This window comes from Vigna radiata, unplaced genomic scaffold, assembly GCF_000741045.1.
Source record: "Vigna radiata var. radiata cultivar VC1973A unplaced genomic scaffold, Vradiata_ver6 scaffold_363, whole genome shotgun sequence".
In the NCBI taxonomy this organism is placed as follows: domain Eukaryota; kingdom Viridiplantae; phylum Streptophyta; class Magnoliopsida; order Fabales; family Fabaceae; genus Vigna; species Vigna radiata.
Window position 1 is genome coordinate 131468 of NW_014542354.1, and position 22251 is coordinate 153718.

At 30.4% G+C, this 22251-nt stretch overlaps 2 protein-coding genes across 4 annotated transcripts; one reads left to right on the top strand and one right to left on the bottom strand.

The window, feature by feature from the left end:
- Positions 1-4547: 4547 nt before the first annotated feature.
- LOC106779587 (putative metallophosphoesterase At3g03305) lies at positions 4548-9166 on the top strand. 2 transcript variants are annotated; one of them, XM_014667725.2, is made up of 4 exons: positions 4548-4924; positions 6029-6270; positions 6661-8235; positions 8692-9166. In XM_014667725.2, exons 1-4 carry the CDS (start codon positions 4648-4650, stop codon positions 8809-8811), a joined length of 2214 nt encoding a protein of 737 aa, XP_014523211.1. In that variant the 5' UTR covers positions 4548-4647; the 3' UTR covers positions 8812-9166. The 2 variants fall into 2 exon arrangements, with proteins under 2 accessions (XP_014523211.1, XP_022632346.1); XM_022776625.1 differs by having other exon boundaries at positions 4826-4924; positions 5966-6270.
- A 495-nt stretch (positions 9167-9661) lies between these two features.
- On the bottom strand, positions 9662-14935 carry LOC106779563 (chromatin assembly factor 1 subunit FAS1). 2 transcript variants are annotated; one of them, XM_022776624.1, is made up of 12 exons: positions 14164-14935; positions 13804-13903; positions 13360-13507; positions 13147-13270; positions 12348-12700; positions 11953-12273; positions 11586-11667; positions 11376-11504; positions 10733-11128; positions 10349-10486; positions 10150-10186; positions 9662-10070 (listed from the first exon to the last, which is right to left on the bottom strand). In XM_022776624.1, the coding sequence occupies exons 1-12, from the start codon at positions 14707-14709 to the stop codon at positions 9907-9909; spliced, it is 2538 nt and encodes an 845-aa protein (XP_022632345.1). In that variant the 5' UTR covers positions 14710-14935; the 3' UTR covers positions 9662-9906. The 2 variants fall into 2 exon arrangements, with proteins under 2 accessions (XP_022632345.1, XP_014523174.1); XM_014667688.2 differs by having other exon boundaries at positions 13141-13270; positions 14164-14931.
- Positions 14936-22251: the final 7316 nt, after the last annotated feature.

Consider the following 22251-nt stretch of genomic DNA (forward strand, 5'->3'; position numbering starts at 1 on the left):
CTAGTTGTGCCCTTTTGTAAGGACAACAACCCTTGTCTTGCGGGTTACATATTTGATTCTCAAAAGTTCGTGAAGAGACAAATTGGACAAAAATCTAACTCCCAAGCTTCCAATGTGGAATTTCACACATAAACTTTACAAATAATAAAGTACACTCTTTAATTACGGATATTATTATCACTATTTTAGGATGCTCATGAAAAAATTTATAAAAATACATTAAAAAATCCATTTTTTCTGCATTCCAATAAAAAAGTTTTAATTTTGTTAGAAGTAGACTTTAAGTCTAACTCAACTCCACAAAACCAGCTTGTAAGGTAAGGTTTGCAGCTACTTATATATTATGAATTGGTTTTATCTATAACCGATGTGGGACTTTCAACACACCCCCCTCACGCCGACGTCGAGGTATATATAGTTCGAGCGTGTTAGAAGTGAACTTTAAGCTTAACTCAACCTCACAAAATCGGCTTATAAGATGAGGCTTGCACCAACTTATATATTATGAATTGGCCTTATCTCTAGTCGATGTGCGACTTCCAACAAATAAAACATTGTTTAAGAAATTAACGTTATGCACATAAATTATGTTATTATTTTATGAAATAACCAATAATTCACTTTTAAAAAAAAAAATCTACTTATTTTCATTAACCTTTTTTTATCAATAACAATAAGAGTAGAACATGAATATGATCATTTTTAAAAGTATTTACAACTCAAAATAGTACACTTTTTATATTTATATTTGTTGAATGAGTCCTTTAAAATAAACTAAAAATATTTTTTACATCATTGATAGAATGTTTTTATATGTTTACATATGGTTAAGTAGTTGCATTAGTGGGAATTTGATGATGAAGTGTGAAAGCACAAGTAGATAAAAGTTGAATGAGAAGTTGGAAATTAATTATCTTTTTATGGTTTTGAAGTTGAAATTAATTAATGGGCACATGCAATAAGTTAAAATGTGGAATGAAAAAAAAAAAAAAAGAGTGAAAGAGATAATAGTAATAAAAGATTAGTGTAGAAGATTTGGTTAATGAGAGATAAAGATTGATCTCGAATGGTGCAATTTTCATAATGTAAGTTTGACTACAAACAAAGGAATCAAGGACCATAATACACATGCCTTAACAACCACTTTTTCTTTATTACTTTTTAATTAAATAAACTTTCATTTCTTAATTACAATTATTAAATTACTAATCCATCTTGACGGTGCCATCCCCTCTTGCCACTGTAAAAACATGCTTATAGTAAATGTTTACCTTGGTATTGTAAATAATACTAATTTCTTACTTTCGATTAACATATTCAAAACAATACTTTCTTTATTCAAAAATATTGCCATTGGCGTTTTTTCTATTGAGTTTTTTAATGAAAAATATTGTCAATTCATTAATTAATTGGTACCTTAAGATATCTTTGCAAACAAGTATCATTAAAGCTTTTTTTTACAAGTTATGATAAAGTTGCATTAAAAATGGTAAAAATTTTAATTTTTTACTTTGGACTACTTAACCATTAATTAGCGTTTTAAATATATTTATTAACTACCTTATTAGGAAACAAGGAAAATGAAAAAAAAAAATAATTCTTATCTGATTCAATAAATATATTAAAAAGTACTGTCTAATAAAAAATTTTAAACTTTTTTATTATGGAATTATCCAAACTTGAGTTGTTTGATATTTTAATTATTATTTATCAGTTACTTGTTATTATATATTTGATCTTATAAATATAATTGATATTTTTTAAATATTCAATTTATAATCAATGACTATATTTGTAAAATTATAAACTTTTTTAGTATCTTAAACATCGAAAATTATTTTACAGATAGATTTTCTCCTTCTTAATAACATTATCATTAGGATTTTACCAATAAGATCAAATAGTTTAGTGATTATTCAGCTTTTATAAATTGTGAAGTGGATTGAATAAATGAAGTTTTTTCCCAGAATGAATCTACGTACTCGACAAAAAAGCCTCGTAATTTGACAAAAACAAAGGTACTTTTGACCTACATGTAGTGTCAATACCTACACATAATGGGCCTATGCAAAACAAACAAAAAAACTCAATGGACTTGGTTTTTATTATATTCTATATCACAAGTGTTATTAATAAACGTACAGTAACAGCTTTCTTTGAACTTGAGTTTTTTAAAATTAAAAAAAAAACGTTACCAGTGAAAGAGATTGTTTTAGGTGTTTAGATAAGATTTTTTTTACTTAAAATAATCATAAAATGTTTGTAATGTGTATGATATATAGTATAGACTGGTTAGCATTAAGAACTCTTCAGTTTATATCCTACATCAACAAATGTTGGACCATAATTGAATCAGCGTTTAAATTATTATTGGGTCAATAGTCCAATAAACAATAAAATAATTAAAAATATCTTATTAGACATATTAATAAGCGGTTTATGAGTAATCAACCGAATCTAAATGTAAGTCTCAAATATTCAATTCTGATAAAAAATTTCCAAAATCGCTCTTAACTTAAACGTTAGAGTTTTTTTTTTAGGTACTTCCCCTGATCAAGAATATAACCGAGCGATCACAACCAAGTGGAGTAAGCGACTCAGGCATTGGAAGTGGACATTAAACCACTCGATCACTTGCTAATACTGTCCGATCACGAGTGAAAGTGTGCAAAGTAGACGAATCAAGCGTCGGAAAACAGAATCATTACGTCAAAAAAATATTGTCTCTCAGTTTTACAAAATATCTACCAAAACATAATATTTTATAACAACAAAAATAGTGTGTTTTTATAATATATAAAAATGATTTTTTGTTGCAAGTGCTTCAAGAATATTACTATTTAAAGTGTTATTGCATTGAACTTTTGAAGTATGCCAAGATAAGAAATATGTTATGAAACCTTTGTTTTGATTTTTATTATTTTGAAGTAATGTTGTTTTGAGAATATTCCTATAAATAAAATTGGGAAGCTTGACGTGCACAACAGTCTATGGCTTTTGAAGATGAGTTACCTAACGCAAATATAAAATTATCGGTGTTGTTAAAAATATGTACAAAAAGATAACACAAACCTAACTAGATTGCTTTTTATCCCATTGTTCATGAGTTCGTGCTAATGAACATGCTGGCTTACTTTTAGAATAATTTTATTCACATTTTAAAGTTTTAATCTTTAGTATATATACATTTATTAAAAGTTATGTTTCTATTATATTTTTCCTTCGTAAATGAATTTGTGCTTCTATGCATTTTTTAACATAAAACCATTGCTCCTTCTTACTCATTTTAACCACTCTAAAATTAATTAAATATTTTTAAATAACATTTTCTTCTGTATTTATTAGGATATCTTCATACCCATATTTTTTTTATTGAACTTGAGATTAAACATGTGGAAGTTTCACTTATATCAAAATATTGTATAATAGTTAAAACAAGTTAACAAATAAAAAAATCAAATTTTGATTGTATTAAAATAAATATATAAAATAGATTAAAATAAAAAAATATATTTTAATGAATAAATTCTTTAACTTATATTGAATTGAAGTAGATTATAAAATGTTTAACTCATTAGAAAAGGTGAATTGAACCAACTCATTTTATTTTAACCATTTATATTATTAACTTCGATATAAAGTAGCATATAAATATTTTGAGAATGTTCCATATATTGGTCTCAAATCTTTCACATAATCCTCTTCCAATTGGTTAATTTTAAAAGCACAAAATTAATTATGTGGCTTCAATCTTATAATGTTTTCACATAAGCTTCCATTATCTTTTATGAATGACTCAACCAACAATATAAAAGACAGATATATAATATATTACATGAAATGTACCCACGTGCAAGAATCTACTAAAGCAATTATTTACAAAAATAAAACATATATGCTACAAATAATATTAATGTAATCATTTATGTTTTTAATATAACTAATTATGTGACTTATTTTGTCAAACATAACCAGCAATTTATTTTAATAGTTAGAGAAATCATTTTTTTTTGTTTTAAGCAGACACAACAAATATTTTAGACATTATACAATAATCTATCATCCATTTTATTCTATCAAATTAATTACAATACAGCTATTTTCTATTTATTTCTCATTTTTTATTCACTCTCCACTTTTTTTTTTCCTTTTAATTCGCTCTTTTTATTCAATTCATCAAAAAATTAAAAAGTTATGTTAATAAATTATTTAGTCACTTTCCTAAATTGTATTTTAGAACATCTGGTCCTTGAGCTTTATCTTAAATATCATTCAAATAAAAACATAGAAATAGTTATATGTGTGTGTAATTTATATAAAAGTGAACTCATTTATTTAAAATATCATGAAAAATAATTGAAGTAATTGAAATGTAAAAGGAAATAAAATATGTGAAATCTAAAATTAAACTAAGATTTAAAATTTTAAAAATAAAATATCAACATCATCTGAGTACAAATTGAAAGACCAATTAATGATTTAGCTTATAAAATATTAATTTAAATTTAAGAAACGAGATTGTTAATTAATAAAAGAATCTCAGTGGAAGGAAGAACATGGTTCATTCACTGTAGTTCATTACAGTGATCATGAAACCAACGTAGAAAAAGCACCCCAATTCCGTGCGCTGAATTTGAACAATTCAAAATGAAACTGCGAACCCAAAACCACCGAGGAAGGAGCACAAAGCTTCTTCTTCTTCTTCTTGCTATTGCGATTCTATGTGACATTTGCATAGCTGAAAGCAGTGATGGAGATACACACATCAAAGAAGGCCTAGATTCTGTGGTTTGGGTGGTTCAGCTTTCCGATCTTCATTTCAGCGTTCACCATCCAAATCGTGCCCTCGATTTCGCCGAATTTGTGGGCCCTGCTCTCTCCGTCATCAACCCCTCCCTCGTCCTCATCACTGGCGACCTCACTGGTTCGTCTTATCTTTCATTCCTTTCATTACCCACCTTTTAAGTTTCCATTTTTAAGCTAAAATTGGTTCTGGGGTGTCGAATAATGATGTGTAGGATTTGTTCTAAGAATTTGCCTGGAATACATTTTTATGGTCGTCTAATCATATATTGGGGTAGTACGGTCGTTGACTTTTGAAACAATGGCTTGAGATGTTAGAATTTAATTAGAATGTACATTGTAAAGGTGTAAACTTGTTAATATGATATCTGTTTTGATATTCATGTTAAAGATGATTTCTGATTGGTTGTCAGTCTTCAAATATTTAAAATAGAGAGCATACTCGTAACTGTTTGTTTATGTATGCTGAAATCTCCTTATAAGAGTATTTTTACGAGTGTATATTATGATAATAGACAAATATACAAGTTTTAAAAAAATTACGAAAATAGACCAATGGTGCAGTCTCTGACTTCATAATAAGAAGTCGTGCACCCTAAACGTGAAAAGTTGAAGTTATGTACTACCTAGACCACTTCAACATGTATGTATTGTTGAAGTTGGAGTAGATGACTTCAAGGATGAAGTTGTATAGGGATAGACGACTTTAGCAATACATAATTGATTACAACGCGTTAAAATTATTTAGAGATACATGACTTCAACTTTTCAGAAATGATATAACTAAAGTTGTTTAAGAGTGTACAACTTCTACATATGAAGTCGTATGACACTGTATAACTTGTTTATTTTTGTAATTTTTTTAAAATCTGTCTATTCTCGCAATATAGGAGACAAATTTGTCTATTATCCTAAAAAAACCTCTTACAAGGGTACATTGATTGTATAACGTGTTTCTTAGGTAATAAAAAGACATGAGTGTGATCTATTTTTAAACAAATCATAGAACTAAGGGAAGCTAGTGTGGGGGTAAAACAAAGTAGAGATACCATACCACGTGGTATTTGATGAAATTTCATGGGTTGTAATTGTAATTGTAATTGTAATTTACTTTAAAAGTTATCTATAGAGATTATTTCTGATTAGATAATTATGTATGAAGATCAAACTCTTTATTCCAATGTTGTGGTTGTGGATGTTATCGCATAATGTTGCTGTTTACCAGACGGTAAAAGCAAGGATTTGCTGACAATGAAGCAGAATGAGAATGAATGGGTGGAATACCGGAGCGTACTGGACACTGTTATTGGGAGAAGTGGACTCGACAAGAGCTTGTTCTTTGACCTGAGAGGCAACCATGATAGTTTTGGTGTTCCGTTTGTTGGTTGTCCTTCTGATTTTTTTTCTAAATACAGCATCAGTGGGCAATTAGGAAGAAATGGGCGTGTCAATAGTGTCACAGTTGAGGTCAGTATCGCATATTCATTTTCTCTTGAGTAAATATCAAATTATGAAATTGAAATGTTGCTGTTTCCCTAACTTTAGAGCAAGCATTAACCTTCACAGTAAGCATATTGTAAGACACAAATTTAAATATCAGACTCCACTTGGATCCATGGAATTTAGGATTGTAAACATTGATGAGAAAATTAACTGTTGAAACCATGATGAAATACATGCTTATGTACTGAATTATAAAGTTGTTAAAACCAGTTCCTTATTATACATGCACATGTTTTGACTAGACTAAAGAATTCAGAACTCTCAAATTGTAGGTTTGATTCTTATATTATTATTATTGCTTGGTGCTATGATGTTGTTTCTTACTTATTTTTTCACACTCGCATTGTATCACAGACCAAAGAAAGAAAGCATCTCTTTGTTGGGTTTGACAGCACAATGTCAACTGGCTTACGAGGTCCAACCAATCTGTTTGGGCATCCCACAGATCAATTACTAAAGGATCTAGACTTGAAACTCTCAGAGTGGGATTCTCAGTCAGAAAAACCAGTTACCAAAATTTCCTTTGGCCATTTTCCACTCTCATTTTCAGCACCCTCTATTTCTGGAAGGACCTTGGAGGATGTTTTCCTAAAGCATTCCATATCAGCTTACCTGTGTGGGCATCTCCATACTGGATTTGGTGTGAACTTAAAGCGGCATCATCAGTTGAGTGGTCATTTTTCTCCCTTGCAAAAAAAAATTCAGTTCAATATACATCAGAGATCATTTGAAAGTACTGTAAATTGTTCAATGGGAGACACACCAATTCAAGACTTTTGGGAGTGGGAGATGGGTGATTGGAGGAAGAGTAGAGCCTTTCGAATTTTAGCCATTGATAGAGGCCATGTTTCATATGTTGATATTGATTTTAAATCAGGAACCAAACCAGCAATTATATTGCCCACTTTTCCATTAGACTCTCGCTTTATGATAACATCTTCATGCCGTCACAACTATGAATGTAAACCTGTGCTCCCTTCATCTTATGAGAAAATTCGAGCTCTTGTGTTTTCTGTTGCCCCAGTTGCATCAGTTGTAGCTAGGATCTACGACTCAAAATCTGGAAACCTTGATTTAGTATTAGAAACACATATGATCAGGCATGCTGATGAGAACACCACGGGAGACCTCTATCTTGCACCATGGAATTACAAAGCCTTTGAGGATGCTTCTCCTGATAGATATTGGCTTCAAATTGAAGCAAATGACAGTGCAGGCAGATCAACTTTGACCGAATTGAGGCCGTTTTCTATCAATGGTCTTAGCCTCAAACTTTCTTGGAGCTGGAAGGAGTTCATGGTCATGGGGTGTCAATGGGCTGCCCTATACTACCCAATATTCTGGTCTGCTCTTTACTTTTTTTTCTTATTCCTCCTTTTTCCAAAAGCTCTCCTTGTTTTTCCAAAGAAGAGATACACTTACAAGAACTTCATTGTCAATAAAGGCTTGGTAAATGGTGTATTATGGCTTCTCCAGGAGCTGTGCAGGATCAACACATTATGGTTTGGTTGGATAGCATACCTATTTTATCTGATATTATCCCCCTGGTTTATGGGGCAAGTTTTTAATGAAGGGGAAAATATGGTATACATGACCTATATGGGGTGGGCCATAGAGAATTCTAATGGAGAGGGGAAGCTTGAGTATGTTGGATCTCCTGATATCATAGTGGTGGTTCTTCCCCATCTATTATACGTAGTTTTGCCTGCAATTTTGGTCACTGGTGCTCTGACAGCAGAAAGAGCAATTTTCCGGGAACATGTGTTAGCATTCTTAGAGAAGAAGAAAGATGACCTTCGTATGGACTCTAGAAAAACTGTATTAAATGACCACCATAGCAGCATAGTATCAAATGTTCACCTTTGCAAACGATGGATTAGGAAGCTTCTGTGTGTGGTGTGCCTGGCAATTTGTTGGAAACATTTTATGGTAAGCCTTAAAATAAAACTTTGCAGCATATCAAGCACCAATTTTCTCTTAAACAATTGATATTACTTATATTATCTTTACTCTCTTTGAAATAGTCAAATCCAATTATAATGGAGGAATCTGAAGTATAGTTTGTAAAGCATGCAACCGAAATTAAGAGTAGGTTTAACATGGATTATTACAATTATAAATATCTCTACTTTTTGGTGAGGATGGTAGGAGAAAAAACAAACATCTTTCCACACCTTGGATGTTTTTACAGTTTAGTAAACTTCTCAGATAAAACTAAAGTGCCAACTTGATGACTTACACAATAATAGGTCAATATTAGTAGTATCATATGAAACTCTTACTTTAGTTAGAGAATAACACTAATTTTTTTGGTTGTCCTTACTTTTTCCTTTTTCTTTCGTTCTTTTTTGTTCTGTTTCATTTACTTTACTTCTTCCGTTACAGAACTGCAGAACTCTTCTAAAAGCTTATGAGATGAACCCCGTTCTCCATTTTCTGGGCTATGGTATTTCAGTTCCCTTCTTGTTGGCAAATGCTATCATCAAAACCAGAAACGCTGGATGAAACTTTTTCCAGAGGTTCACCTGCACGTCTCCATGTTATAACAACAACCAGAGGAAACACTTATGGTTGAAGCTGCTTGGGTTCTACAAACATTATAGACTCATCAACTAGTTACTTTGGTATGTTCAACCACCCAAGAAATTACCTCATTCCCTATTGCATTTTTGTGTTAGAATTCATAGGCCTTGCCTTTGATAGTTTACGCTAATTGTTGTTAGAAGCACCAAAAAGGACCTATCTAATATGCTTTGTGGTAGTGGTTTAACATGGGTTGAAGAAGTATGCAACTGGATTTTTGTGGCTCTTACAATATTCAACAAGGTTTAGAATATAAGTTTGTTAATTCACTGTTGAATTGCGTAGTGTTACTGTGATAACAAAACCAAATAAAAAATTTTAAATATATAATCTATTATATGAAATAATAGTGCAGTGAGTGTTAATTGATCCATAAATGTTATAAAATCTTATAAGCTTCAATAATTTTGTGAAAAAAAAAATTACTAAATCAAACTACTTTATCCTTTATCATAACTAAAAAAACAAGTCTGGTCAACTAAAAATTCAATAATTTCCCATATCTTACCGCTTTCAACATCTAAGATTGTTGTACCAAATATATTCAGAATAGACACAAGCTAAAAAAATGAGTGTCGTCTTCTGCAATTCAGTATGAACTTAGAACGTAATCAAATTGTAAACTTTTATTATTTTAAATTTATATATTAATAGGTCAATTAATAAGTAACATTTAATGTGATAGTATATTTATATTCATTTTACTTAAAATACATATAATAAATATTTAACATTTCTAGGTGTACTTGGAAAAATAAAAAATCAAGTAAGATTGAGGACAAATATAGATCACAGTTATTATTAAAGGAGAGTTGGAAAAATAAACACAGGGTGCAAATAGCACATTCTCTTTTTTTTACATTACATTTAACACAATGAAGTCTAAGCTTGCAAAGGATAGTAAAGGGAGCATTGGACATGGAGGATATTCAGGAACTTGCTTACAGTGGTGAACAAAGTCTAAACTAGGAAATCTGAACGTAGGAAAAGCGACTATAAGCAATAAAATGTGAGACATTACATCTTATTCGAACTTTCTGGTCGTTCTTCATCAATGGCAGAAGATGATTTCTGGGATGGCAGTGGTGAAGTTTCACTAGGTTTAACAATTTCACCACCCGGCAGTAAGCACCTTTTTGAAAAAAATGCAGCAATACTCTTCGGTCCCTCACCGGGTTTTTCTGACAGTTCAACCAGACATAGTTAGATATTGAAACAAACAACATCAAGACTTCGTGTTGAAACAAACACCAGGTTTACCTGTCAAACCAAGCTTATCCAGAACTTCTTTCTTCACCTGGATAAAAATGAGAAAAATAAAATTCAGCATAGATTATGAGAAAAATAATTATACTATAAAAATATACTACCAAATTATACTTAAAATCGTTAATTTTAATAACTTTCACTATAATAATTAGCTGCAATTGCTAGATTATGAGATCTCCACCAAACTAACCTGCAAACGGTTATCAACATATTCAGATACTTCGCGTACTTTATTCTTCATTAAGGACTTCGGCACAGAAGGGAGTTTCTGTTGCAAAGACCCTAGCACTTTATTCATACCTTGAGAACAACTTTGAATAGTGGTCACCTGAAAAGTTAACAAAATCTTTGTAAAGTGATAAAACTTGTATGTTATCTCATAAAATTAGCCACAATGAAATTGGGAGAGAACAAAAGGGGCAGCTTGCCTAAATCCTTGCACCTGGCAAGTGTCATCTCAACCAACATAATCATTGATTGTTCCCTCAACCAATTTCACTACATTGACTCTAGCAAACTACACATACATCTTGATAGATGCAAGAAAATCATCCAACTCAAATGCCTAACTTACAATTGTGAGTAGATCTGAGTCAGAAATGGCAGCTACACTGGATGTTGAACTAGCACCACCTTTACCATCAGGGCGATGGACCTTTTGCTCTTCGTCTTGCATCTTACCCTCGGGTATTTCTACAAGTGAGCCGCCAGGAACTATGTACATACTCAAGGCCTGCAAGCACTTCTGCTCCATCTTAGAAATACCACCAGTACTGTGATCTGATGACAACTCTTTCTCATGATTGAAATTTGTTATAATCAAGGGTTGATTTTTCCGGAGAGCAAGGTCTGTCAAACTGTTTATATATTTTTGTTGCCGAAGTAAAGAACAAAACTCCTCATTGTAGCTAGATGAGCTATCATTCCCCTTAGTGTCACCCTCCATTTCCATTCCGTCCACCTGTGCACCCTATATATAAATAAAATAAATTTAACTAATCAGTTGTAGTGGTTTAAAAATCCAAAAACAGTTGTTTGTTAAAGATAATACTGTTCTAGGTGAAATAAAAGAAGCCTTGAGACTTGCTCCTATCCCATGGCTGATAAAAAAAATACACGGCATGCACAGATATCACGAAATCAAAAAGTCTAAACATGACTCGTCTCAGAATCAGGAAATGCAAAACATTGTAATAGCAAAAAGACCAAGCCTATACCTCATTTTCAGAGAGATAACCATCTGGTACAAAAAACCCATCTTCACTTTCTTCATCAGACTTTGAACATTCCTCTTGACAATCTTCTTCATCTTTATCACAATCAGAAAGACTTTCACCAGGTTCCTCCTAAAGTAGACAGAATGTTGTTAGCAGATGGACGGCATCCATTGTAAATCAATTCAATTAAATACAGAAAAATCAATGCACCTCTTCCCACTCCTCGTCACTGCTGACATCATAATCCAGGCTTGGATCCTTCCTTAGCGGATGGCGTGCTCCAACAATATGACTACGAGAAAGACAAATTTTAATACACATGCAATCTCCAACAAGAAAATACTGAAAATACATATTATAACACAAGCAAAAGTATCATTGATAAGAACTCTAATGTAATCATTTATAGGCATTTAATCAAATCAACAACAGAGCATCTGACATTAGGGATAGTATCTGCATAACTAAACTTTAGACGAACAGTTGAATCACTGGATTTACCCATTTTTAAGCAAATGCATACTACATCCTATTAAAAGTCGAAATAGAAAAACCCATGCATGAAGCACAATCCAACCTTTTTGTGGGCCAAACACCATAAAAGGCAGGTCTATGAGACTTATCAAACTGAAATAATTGTCTAGCTCGACGGTACTTCTTGTCATCAGGAAGAGAACCATCGCCATTCACTGGACATAAACTGATATCAGAACTACATCCACCCAATTTGTCCCCGTTTTTTTCCATGTCCAACTCATCATCATGAACATCAGTTTTAATAGTTGTCAGCTTAAGCTCCTTAAAAACTTCAGTCCTAGGCATCTGACGAATGCCCCAGTTCTGTTTTCTGTTTGAGCGAATTGATTGTCCTAAAGAGCGCCATGAAGAAAAGTGTGACCTGAAATGGGACATTTTTAGTTAGATCTGAAAACAGAACAACCAGTGTAAAAAAGAATGTTGAAACAAACTTACTTGCGAATATCCTCAAGTGTTACATCATTACTTGATGCAAGAGTACAATCCATTGAAAGTGTAGCTGACTCAAACAAACCTTCATTCTTGCTGCTTGACAAATCAGATGCAGCTGATTTGGTTGAAACTTTGTCATTCTCAGGTGAGGAATTAGTTTTACATTTTTTCAAAAAACGCTCCATAAGTGAGGCTTGTTTTTCTAAACTACGCTTCTTCTTTAACTCAGCTTCAGCTTTCTCTCGACGCCTCTGATCCCTTTTTGTTTCCTCTACTTGTTTCTTTTGCTGTTGCTTATTTATAGTACATTTGTCATCATTTTTTGCCTCACCTTGTGATAATTGTGAATCCGACTCCTAAAAGAATCAAGTGGTGGAAAAACTATCAGATGTATTAAAAAACTATAATTTCATTTTAATATTATATGTATTAAAGATTTTTGTAATATACTTTTATTATATAGTGCAAAAAATATATAATAATGCTTTAAAAAATTAAACTTGATAAGCCATTACAATTATACACTTGCAAAAGTATTAATGTCTGATAAATCAATTTTTAATTCAATTTTTTTTAATAAATCATTAAAAAAAGTACTGTATCCTAAATTTTAAGAATTGGTACCACTATATTATAACAAATACCATATAACGCAACAGACTGCTACAATCATATTAGCTAGCAGAAAATATTCATTTTAAACATAGGTAAAACATGATTGCACTGCCAATAAGAGCAACATCAAGAAGAAGCCACTTCAGATATAAAGAACACATAGCAAAGCAAAAATAATTACATTTGCATTGGGCTGTGTTTCTCGTTGTAGTTCATTGTGCATGCTTGCTTTCTCTTTCTCAGATTCTCTTCTGTTTCTCTCCAGCTGTTTCATTAGCAATTTATTTTCTTGATTTGCTCTTTTCTTGTCCCTACAATCATATGTTAAAATTAGATCAATCATCATAGACATTTAAATATTTGAGACACAGACCAAATAATGTTAGGAAGTATTATGTACATGGCTTCACTATTTTTCTGCATCGAACTATCCACTAACAAGCGGATATCTGCTTCAGGAAAAGCTTTACTAAGCTTTGTCGACGCCTTCTTTAAGGCATCATTGAAATTTGGCTCACACTCTAGCCTTTTCAGAGCTGCTATCATTTCTGGAAAAAAATAATAGTTAGCAAATACCTAGTAAATAAACAAACAATCTCATTTCCAAAACTTGATCAGATAAAGAACTCATGGAAATGTGAAAACAATGAAACACCCAACTACGAACATAAGTTAGGCTTAGTTTCAGTGTAAATGCAGTTACAATACAAAAAGAAAGTCACATTACCAACCGCAAAAATAATAACTCACATTCTTACTTTCAAGAAAAATAAATAATTTGATTAATTATAATCAAAGTACATTCAACAACCAAAACTAATTACAATAGTAGCGATCACATTACCAGAGACCGCTGAAATCCTATCATGAATCCTCTTTCGACACATGCGTCGAATACCAAGCTGTCCTCGGATGGATTGCGGCAACAATTTCATATCTCTCGTCTGTATCACCGATAAAAAAGTCTCAATTAGAATTAAATGACCAAATCCTAGCATGCATGTTATACTATTGAATACTTAATTTACTAAACATGAAAAGAAAGTTAAACCAGAATTCTCAATCACCTCCCAACATCAAACGACACTCCTAAAAAGTCTCAATTAGAATTAAATGACCAAATCTTAGCATGCATGTTATATTATTGAATACTTAATGTATTAAACATGAACAGAAATTAAGATAAACAAGAATTCTCAATCACCTCCCAACACCAAAGACACGATTCGGAGTAGTCTTCTAATACATCGGCATCGGCATTAGACAATCCATAAGTCACTCTCTGTCCCGCAAACAACACGCTACTCTTCACAGTGGCGTAGGTCACCGGCTCCGCTAGTATAATTGCACCGCTACCGACCTCCCCATTCAATCTGTCGTGGATTTCCTCGACAAGCTTCGACAGCGGAAGGTCGCTCTCCTCCAACAGAGCCGCGACCACGGCGTTTCGTGAACCACCGCACTGGCTCAGTTCGACGCGCACTTTCTCAGCTACGGCTTCCTTATAATAGCGAAACAAGGCGTCGAGCTCCTTTTCTAGGGTTTCGATATAGGCTTGCTTCTCCTCAGCACTCTTTAGGTTTTGCAGCACGAATGGAAGTTTCTTCCGGCCCCGCGGGGTGGTGCTCCTGGGAGTGGTGGTCTTGGCACGATTCGAATTCGGATCTTGAGAAAGATCTTGAGAAGAAGGACGAGGTGGAGTAGAAAAAAGTTCGGCACCGCCGGCCATGGTCCCCGTCGGCGTTGCCATTCCTCTTCCACTTTTTTCAAAATCTGCTGTGAGTTTTGATAACTGATTTGGACTTGTAAGATCTGTAGTGAAAATAAAAGAACTCAACCCTATTTCTTATAATGTGTGTAAGAGACTGGATTAAGAAAAGATCGGTTTGGACAGCTATATATATATATAAACTCAATGGTAAAGAAAAACTACAAATTGGCTTTGGGGAAGAAATGAATAAGGTTTAAAATATAAACACAGAAAATAGGTAATGAAATTCGTTTTTTCGCGCCAAACTCGCACATTTCGCTCCATTGCCGAACGTATTTTCGGGCATCCGGATCTATTTTTTCGGGTGTCCGAAACTTGTTTTCAACCGTTTTAACCCGATTACATTTGGGTGTTTACGACTGGGTGTCCGAAACCTGTTTTCAACCGTTTCAATCCCATTACAAAAATATATAATGAAGTAACCAAATTATTATTTCATAAATTTTATCATTAATTTTTTATTAAAATTTACATTTTTTCACATCTTAAAACTTATGTACTAAATAGGAACTTCACTTAAAAGAATATATTATTAAATTGTTACTTGAATAATCATAATAGTATAATAGGATAAAACTCATCATAAATTTCTTTTAAAAAAAATTAAAAAAATCATAAATTAAAATTTATTTATAACCAAATTCTAAAAAGAATAAAAAAAAGTTATATTGCAAAACTTGTACAGATTAACTTAGGTATAAGATAAACTTGTAAAAATGTTGGTTGCATTTTTATCTTTGATTTTCCCTTTTTACAAGGATTTATGGATCATTTTTTAAAACATGTCAAACCAAAAACATGAAAATAGAAAAAATTATGATAATCATTAAATATTTAAAAAAACATAAATGATAAAAATTCCAACCATTATAGTTTAATGATAAAATATCCATTCAAATTACGAATGTAACTCGAAACTTTTTTTACTAAAAACATAATGAATATTTTATTTTTATTGTAAAAATATATTTAATATTATAAAACTTAAAACTATTCTTTTCTTTATTAAGAAATGATTAAATTGGGATTTTGGTTTGAAAAAAATAATATTTTTTTACAAAAAAAAGTTAGAGATATCAGGTGTTAAAATTAAATATGAAAAATATTGTCTGAAATTAAATTGGATGACACTTTAAGAAAACAAATTGAATTGTATAATAATTTTAGTAAACTAAACTCAACTATTTTGAATAACTTTTAAACTAATTTTACAGTTATTCACAAGTATAAATTGTTTTTAATATACATTTTTTTTAAACATGTTTTTCAATATCATAAAATGTAGTAACTAAATTGATTTAGCAAGAAAATAACTTACAAAAATTTCAGTTATATTTACATTTTAATTCAAATCTAATTAACAAAATCAAATTTTGTTGTGCAGGTTAGTTCAATGATATTAATGTCTTCCTAATTAGGGATTAAATTTGGTAGATATTTGTGAATCCAAATGTGATTTTTGATTTTCCAACTTATAAGTGATTGTGTAATTTAGCTTAATATTGTTGATTTTTACTTACTAGTTGTTTTGAAGATAAGATATAAGAGGATAAAATATTATAATTACCTTCTGTAACATGATAATTTGTTGCCTTAATATAATATGATAATGTGTTGTTTCATTATTTACATTATTTTATCAATTTAATGTATTTCTCATCCCTAATAAAAAGCTGACTTGTATACGAAAACAATGTACTTAGTAAACTATACTTAGTAAGAGCAACATGTTAATTATCGATTTATTTGATTAGTTTATTAACTGGTTTGAATAATATGGTAATATACTTAAAATAACTTATTTAGAACATTTTTATTTATATCATATGAGTTTGGTTATTTAATTTCTATCTTATATCTTCTTTAACATTTTTCTTTATTATTATGTTTATATTTGAATATACTTGTGTATTATTTTTAATTATTTTATCTATGATTACATATTTTCAGTTTTTCATAAACGAAAATATATATTATAAAATAAATAAAATTTAAATTTAATTAACATTTGTTAAATCATTTATTTAGAATAAAATTATTTATCTAAAAAAAATTGTATACAATTATTTTTAAACACTGTAAAGTTGTTGTCCTTTCTTAATTTTATCTTTATGGAATTTGATCATGTTTTATCATAGTCTAATAATCACTTTTAATCAATTAAATTTTCTATTATAAAGAAATAACATATTATTAAATGATTTTCTTGATGAAAAAAGTTATTTTTATTATCGATGAATATTTTTATTGATAAATTGTGTAGGTAAATAAATGTCATATTATTTGATTATAATGTAGTAAAATTTATCGATGTTTATAAAAATTATTACTAAATCTATTGATAATTGATTTAAAAAAAAATGTTGGTACATCCATTCATTTTTATATTTTTTAATTAAAATCATATTACATAACAGTATTCTTTCATTTTAAAAGTTAATTTATTTTATGTAGTCATATTTATGTAATTTTATGTTTTATGCCATAGTAGTTAAGTTTTGAATTATCATTTTGATTTGCAATTTTGTTTTATAAGAAACATTCAAATTACATTTTTTTTTCTTTTCTTTTTAGAAAATTCAAGTTGAAATTCTTTTTTTCATAGTTTTTACTTTATTTCATATCTAAGACAATTAATTTAATTTTAAGTTTTTACATTATTTGTATTTGTATTTGTTAATGTAGGATAAGAGTCTATCTATTGGTCATGATTGTGTGGTGAGTTGAATAGATCGAATGATTGAGGTAGGAAAAAAAGACTTTGCAATCCATCGGTCATGATAGTAGTTAAGCAAAGTCAAAACGTAATTAATATGATAACTGTTATTGATGAGTGATTAAAATTAACATTAATGATCATTAAAAGATAAATTAATTGGTTAAATTCTTTTAAACTCTATAATAGAGATTTAATTTAGAAATAAAGTTATTTTTTCCATAATTGAATTACTTTGAGGAAAATTCTAACAATATTATTAAATGATTAATTTATGTTGTTCTAATACTTAAGTATTTTTCTCAAAGGTTTGATACTCATACTAAAAAAAGACTGAAATTGTTATTCTTCACAATTTTTGGTGAGTTCGACAACTAGAACAATTTCAAACTTTTTCAAACTTTATTTTGACAAAATCAGGTAAGCTTTAACAGTCTTTCATATCCTTTATTTACTTAAGTTTCCTATGAAAAATATGTTTACATAGGATAACTTGTTACAACATTTGTAATCCTTAGGTTTGTTCTTTCCTATTCTCCTATTCTTACACGCATATATATGTTTTACTTTGTGTGTTGTGTGTGGAATAACTTAACTATGAGGGGTTTACCACTTATTAATTTTTCAAGTTGTGTTTAGTTTTTGAGAACTTTAGGTTTTGTGTTATAAGATTTACTAAAATATGTCATTCGGTGGTCAAAATTAGAACTTATGAGAGGAATCACATGATATGGAAAATGATATTTTGACACCAACTTTTTGACACCATTTTGACACTGCATACATGTCAAAATGTGGTTGGACGATTTAAAAAAAAAAAATCTTTGTGGTTTTTTTCTTTCAAATATGTCCTTGTTTCAGCTTTTTTAATTTGAAATCGTCCAACCACATTTTAATACATGTATAATGTCAAAATAGTGTCAAAAATTGATATCAAAATATCATTTTCCTATCTTGATAGAAGAAAACAACCAAGGCACTGTAGGAATCTCCAAGCCTTAAAACTGGGAAAAATGGAGAAGTAGTTGATGCATGCATGATATGTCATTCAATCCATTTTATTTCACTTTTTAACGGTAACAAATCCTACAATAAACATATACTTTCACGTTACTTTTTCAAAATTTGAGAAGACAAAAAAAAATATTTATTTACTTTACTTAATTTCATAATTATTAAATATTATTATTTTCTACGCTTAATTTTTAAAAGATGGTATAAAACTCTTAGAGGTAAACTTTTAAGTTTAGCTCAACTCATATAAAATTGTTAAAAGTGAACTTTAAGTTTAATTCAACTCCACAAGATCGGTTTACACCTACTTATATATTAGGATAAGCTTTTAAAAATGGTTGACTGTGATACTATGTTAAAAGTGGACTTTAAATCTAACTCAACTTCATCCACTTATATATTATGAATTGACCTTATATGAAATTTCCAACAAAAACAATGGATAAATTCAAAATTTATGTATAATAGTTTAGTTTTGTGGTGAATGATTTATTTTAAAACTAAATATGTTTTTACTTTATAAATGTGTTGATTTAATTCTTCTACAATAATTTAATTTTATATAATATAGAATGATGAAATAACATAATTAATCGATTTAGTATAAAAAAATTGATTGATCGATATCAAAACTGGTTAATTTTCTAACTAATCTATACAAATCAAACATCAAATATAAACATAATTGAATTATAATTAAATTGATCATAATAAATAATGAAAAAAGTTATAAATAAAAATAAAAATACAAAAATTCAAATTTTTATTATTTATTTATTATAATTGTTTAATCAATCAAATTCAAACCGACGTTAACATCATAAAGACCCTTTTAAAGTATTTCCGGTGATAACAAAAGAAAAGTTAACATGATTTGAAAAAAAGAAGAGTTTTTAAGTGGAACATGACAGAAATTAATAGCAATTCGATTTAAACGTTACGCATGGTTTCCAATGTTGTTAAGGATAGGTGTAATGTTTCCAATGTTGTTTAATCTGCTCTGCTGTGGCACGCTCTTCAATGGCAATTTGCGGTGCATGCCAGGTTAGGTCTGCTATGCTCTGCTGCTACATTACTCTGCCCTGCAACTTTTAATGTCTGGTGTGAGGGGAAAAACACCCAATAGTGAGAATTTGGCACAGGAGCAGCATAGCCGTTATAGACAAGATTTATTTGAATTCTTGTTGCAGATACCACTGTGGCAAAAAACAGAGTACACAGATAAGATGCCTTTTATTTTACTCGGATAGGAGAGTTTATCTTTTCATGATCTTCAAAAGTTTCATTTCAAATATGCTACAAAATCACCCCAAATTTACTTTCCGGATAATTGAATTCAAACTTGATTCCTTTTTAAACAAGAAAATAGGGAAATTATTTTGAAAAACCATATTAGTAATATTTTGTTACAAGTAATAGATTTAAGAACTTAATATGGACCAATATTATAGGTTTCAATTTCATTTGTAATAAAAGTAGTATTATTGATAATTATAGATGTAAAAGTTTTAGTACAATAGAAAAGACAGGGGATTTTAAAGTTTTTTTTTTTAATTCAATTAATTAAATAAATTAAGAAATTAATAATGAAGAAATAAAAGTTAAATGAGAAATTTTATTAAGGTATTTATACAACATATAGAATAACGTATAGATGATTGGTGTTATCAAAATTGGCTATAACATGTTAGCCATCTTGAAAAAAAGAAATTGATATGGGTTAATTTTGAATTTGACTTATAAAGAACTTGGTTCACGTTAAATTTGTAGTAAGTTAATTTGTCTTATCTATCAATTCATGACGTGGGCCAGCCCGAATTTGAATTTTTTTTATTAACTAATAAATGAGTTAAGTTGGGTTAGTTCACCAAGTGGCTAACTTGTGATGGGCCAAATCAGATTGGACTGACCCATTTTGGGGTGTTACTCCTTCCACCACTACTGTTTGCTCCCTCCACCTCCTCATTCCACTTTTACCCCTTCCTTCATCTTTATATTCCTATTATATCCTTAAGTAAAATTTATCTTTTAGGTTAATATTTTTTAACTCCAATCTCCTATTGCACACAACCTCTTTTTCTCACATTCTACTTTGTCCCCTCTCATTGATCTTATTCTTCTTTATTTAGAATTCTTTCTCCTTTCTTTCTTTCGTTGTGTTTGGTGTAAGGGTGTGGTGTGTGAGAGGTAGCAGACAATCCTCGCCATGAGTCCGACAACCTTGTCGAATGTCTGACCCCAAAGAGAGACTTGTTTGAAATACATAATCTGCCTCTGATAAAACGTGATTCTATCATTGAAGCATTCCACCTTGACCTTGAGGCCATTGTTTGCCTTAATGTTTCACCATCGTGAGGCACTCCATGGCCTTGTGGAGGCTCCTCATTGCGAATATGACCTTTTCCATGCTCTCGATCTTCTTCTGGACTTCGCGGGTTCCACGCTTTCGATCTTCTTCTGAACATTCGCAAAACGTTGTACAACATCAACCACACACAGCGAATACATTTATGAAGAACTAACCTCTCGAAGAAGACCCAAGTCGCGAAGCACTGGCCACCGCACACACTGCCACACTATTGCATCGTCTCACTGCCACACCGTCGCACGTCTCATTGTCGCTCCGCCCGAATGACCACCACACCACGAAACCCAAAAGGAGATGGAGGAAACAAACGGAACGAATATTAAAGAGTTGGAGGGGTGGGAACAAATCTTGGAACAAAAACGAATGTGATAGTAAGAGTTAAGGTGGAGTTTCACGGTGAAAATGCATTCTCAGTAAATATGAATAGAAATTAGGGTTTGAATAAATAAAATTAAAAAGTAAAAAAATTAAGTTAAAAAAGTAAAAAAGGTTAATTTTATAATTAAAAAAATTATAGTTCTGGGAAGATAGAATGAGCAAAAGTGGTGATGAAAGGTGCAAAAGTGGTGGTGGAGGGAGAAACATTTCCATTTTGATAGCATTAAATGAAATGTTTCATCTATTAATAGAATAAATAAATATTTATGAAATTCATGAGATTAAAATTTGTATAGATCCTAATTTTTGATATATTTTTATTTTCGAACTTAAAAACAAGGCTTAACACCGCTTTTGGTCCCTAGTTTGGGAGATTTTGTTCGATATGGTCCCACCTTGTTTTTTTAGTAACAATTGATCTCACTTTTTGAAAAAACTGTTCAATTGACTCCTTTTTGGTTACGACGTCAATTTTCTAACGATGCTGGTTACGACGTCAATAAGTTCTTTCATGCATTCACCTATCCAAATGTTATCTTAACAGTCCTGACATAATGTTATGTTAAAAATCATGTCATCATCGTATACAATAAGGACTATAATAAACAATTTAAACTTGAATATGGGACCACTATGAACAAAAAGGACTCAATTGAACAGTTTTTTCAAAAGGTGGGATCAATTGTTATGAAAAAAAAAGGTAGAACCATATTGAACAAACCCTCCCAAACTAGGGACCAAAAGCGGTATTAAGCCTAAAAACAATAAGTATAATCACTTTAATTTAACGATATTATTCTTTTACCAGTCAAACAACATTTCATACAAATATTTGATCTAGAACAATATAGTAAATAGTTATACCAATTTTAAAATCACTTGATTCATCAACAAAATTTAATTGAGTTTTAGTTTAATGGTTATATATATATATATATATATATATATATGAGTTTGCTAACTTGCGTAAGTCTATCCTAATATATCATAGATTTTAAGTTTTAAGGTTAAGGGTATTTTAATAATTTTCATTCTCAACTAAAAA

Coding starts and splice junctions, on each gene's coding strand:
- LOC106779587 (XM_014667725.2), top strand. CDS start 4,648: ATGAAACTGCGAACCCAAAACCACCGAGGAAGGAGCACAAAGCTTCTT. Junction 4,925..6,028: donor CATCACTGGCGACCTCACTG/GTTCGTCTTATC, acceptor GCTGTTTACCAG/ACGGTAAAAGCAAGGATTTG. Junction 6,271..6,660: donor TCAATAGTGTCACAGTTGAG/GTCAGTATCGCA, acceptor ATTGTATCACAG/ACCAAAGAAAGAAAGCATCT.
- LOC106779563 (XM_014667688.2), bottom strand. CDS start 14,709: ATGGCAACGCCGACGGGGACCATGGCCGGCGGTGCCGAACTTTTTTCT. Junction 13,904..14,163: donor CGTGTCTTTGGTGTTGGGAG/GTGATTGAGAAT, acceptor TCGGTGATACAG/ACGAGAGATATGAAATTGTT. Junction 10,187..10,348: donor ATGTTGATAACCGTTTGCAG/GTTAGTTTGGTG, acceptor ATTTTTATCCAG/GTGAAGAAAGAAGTTCTGGA.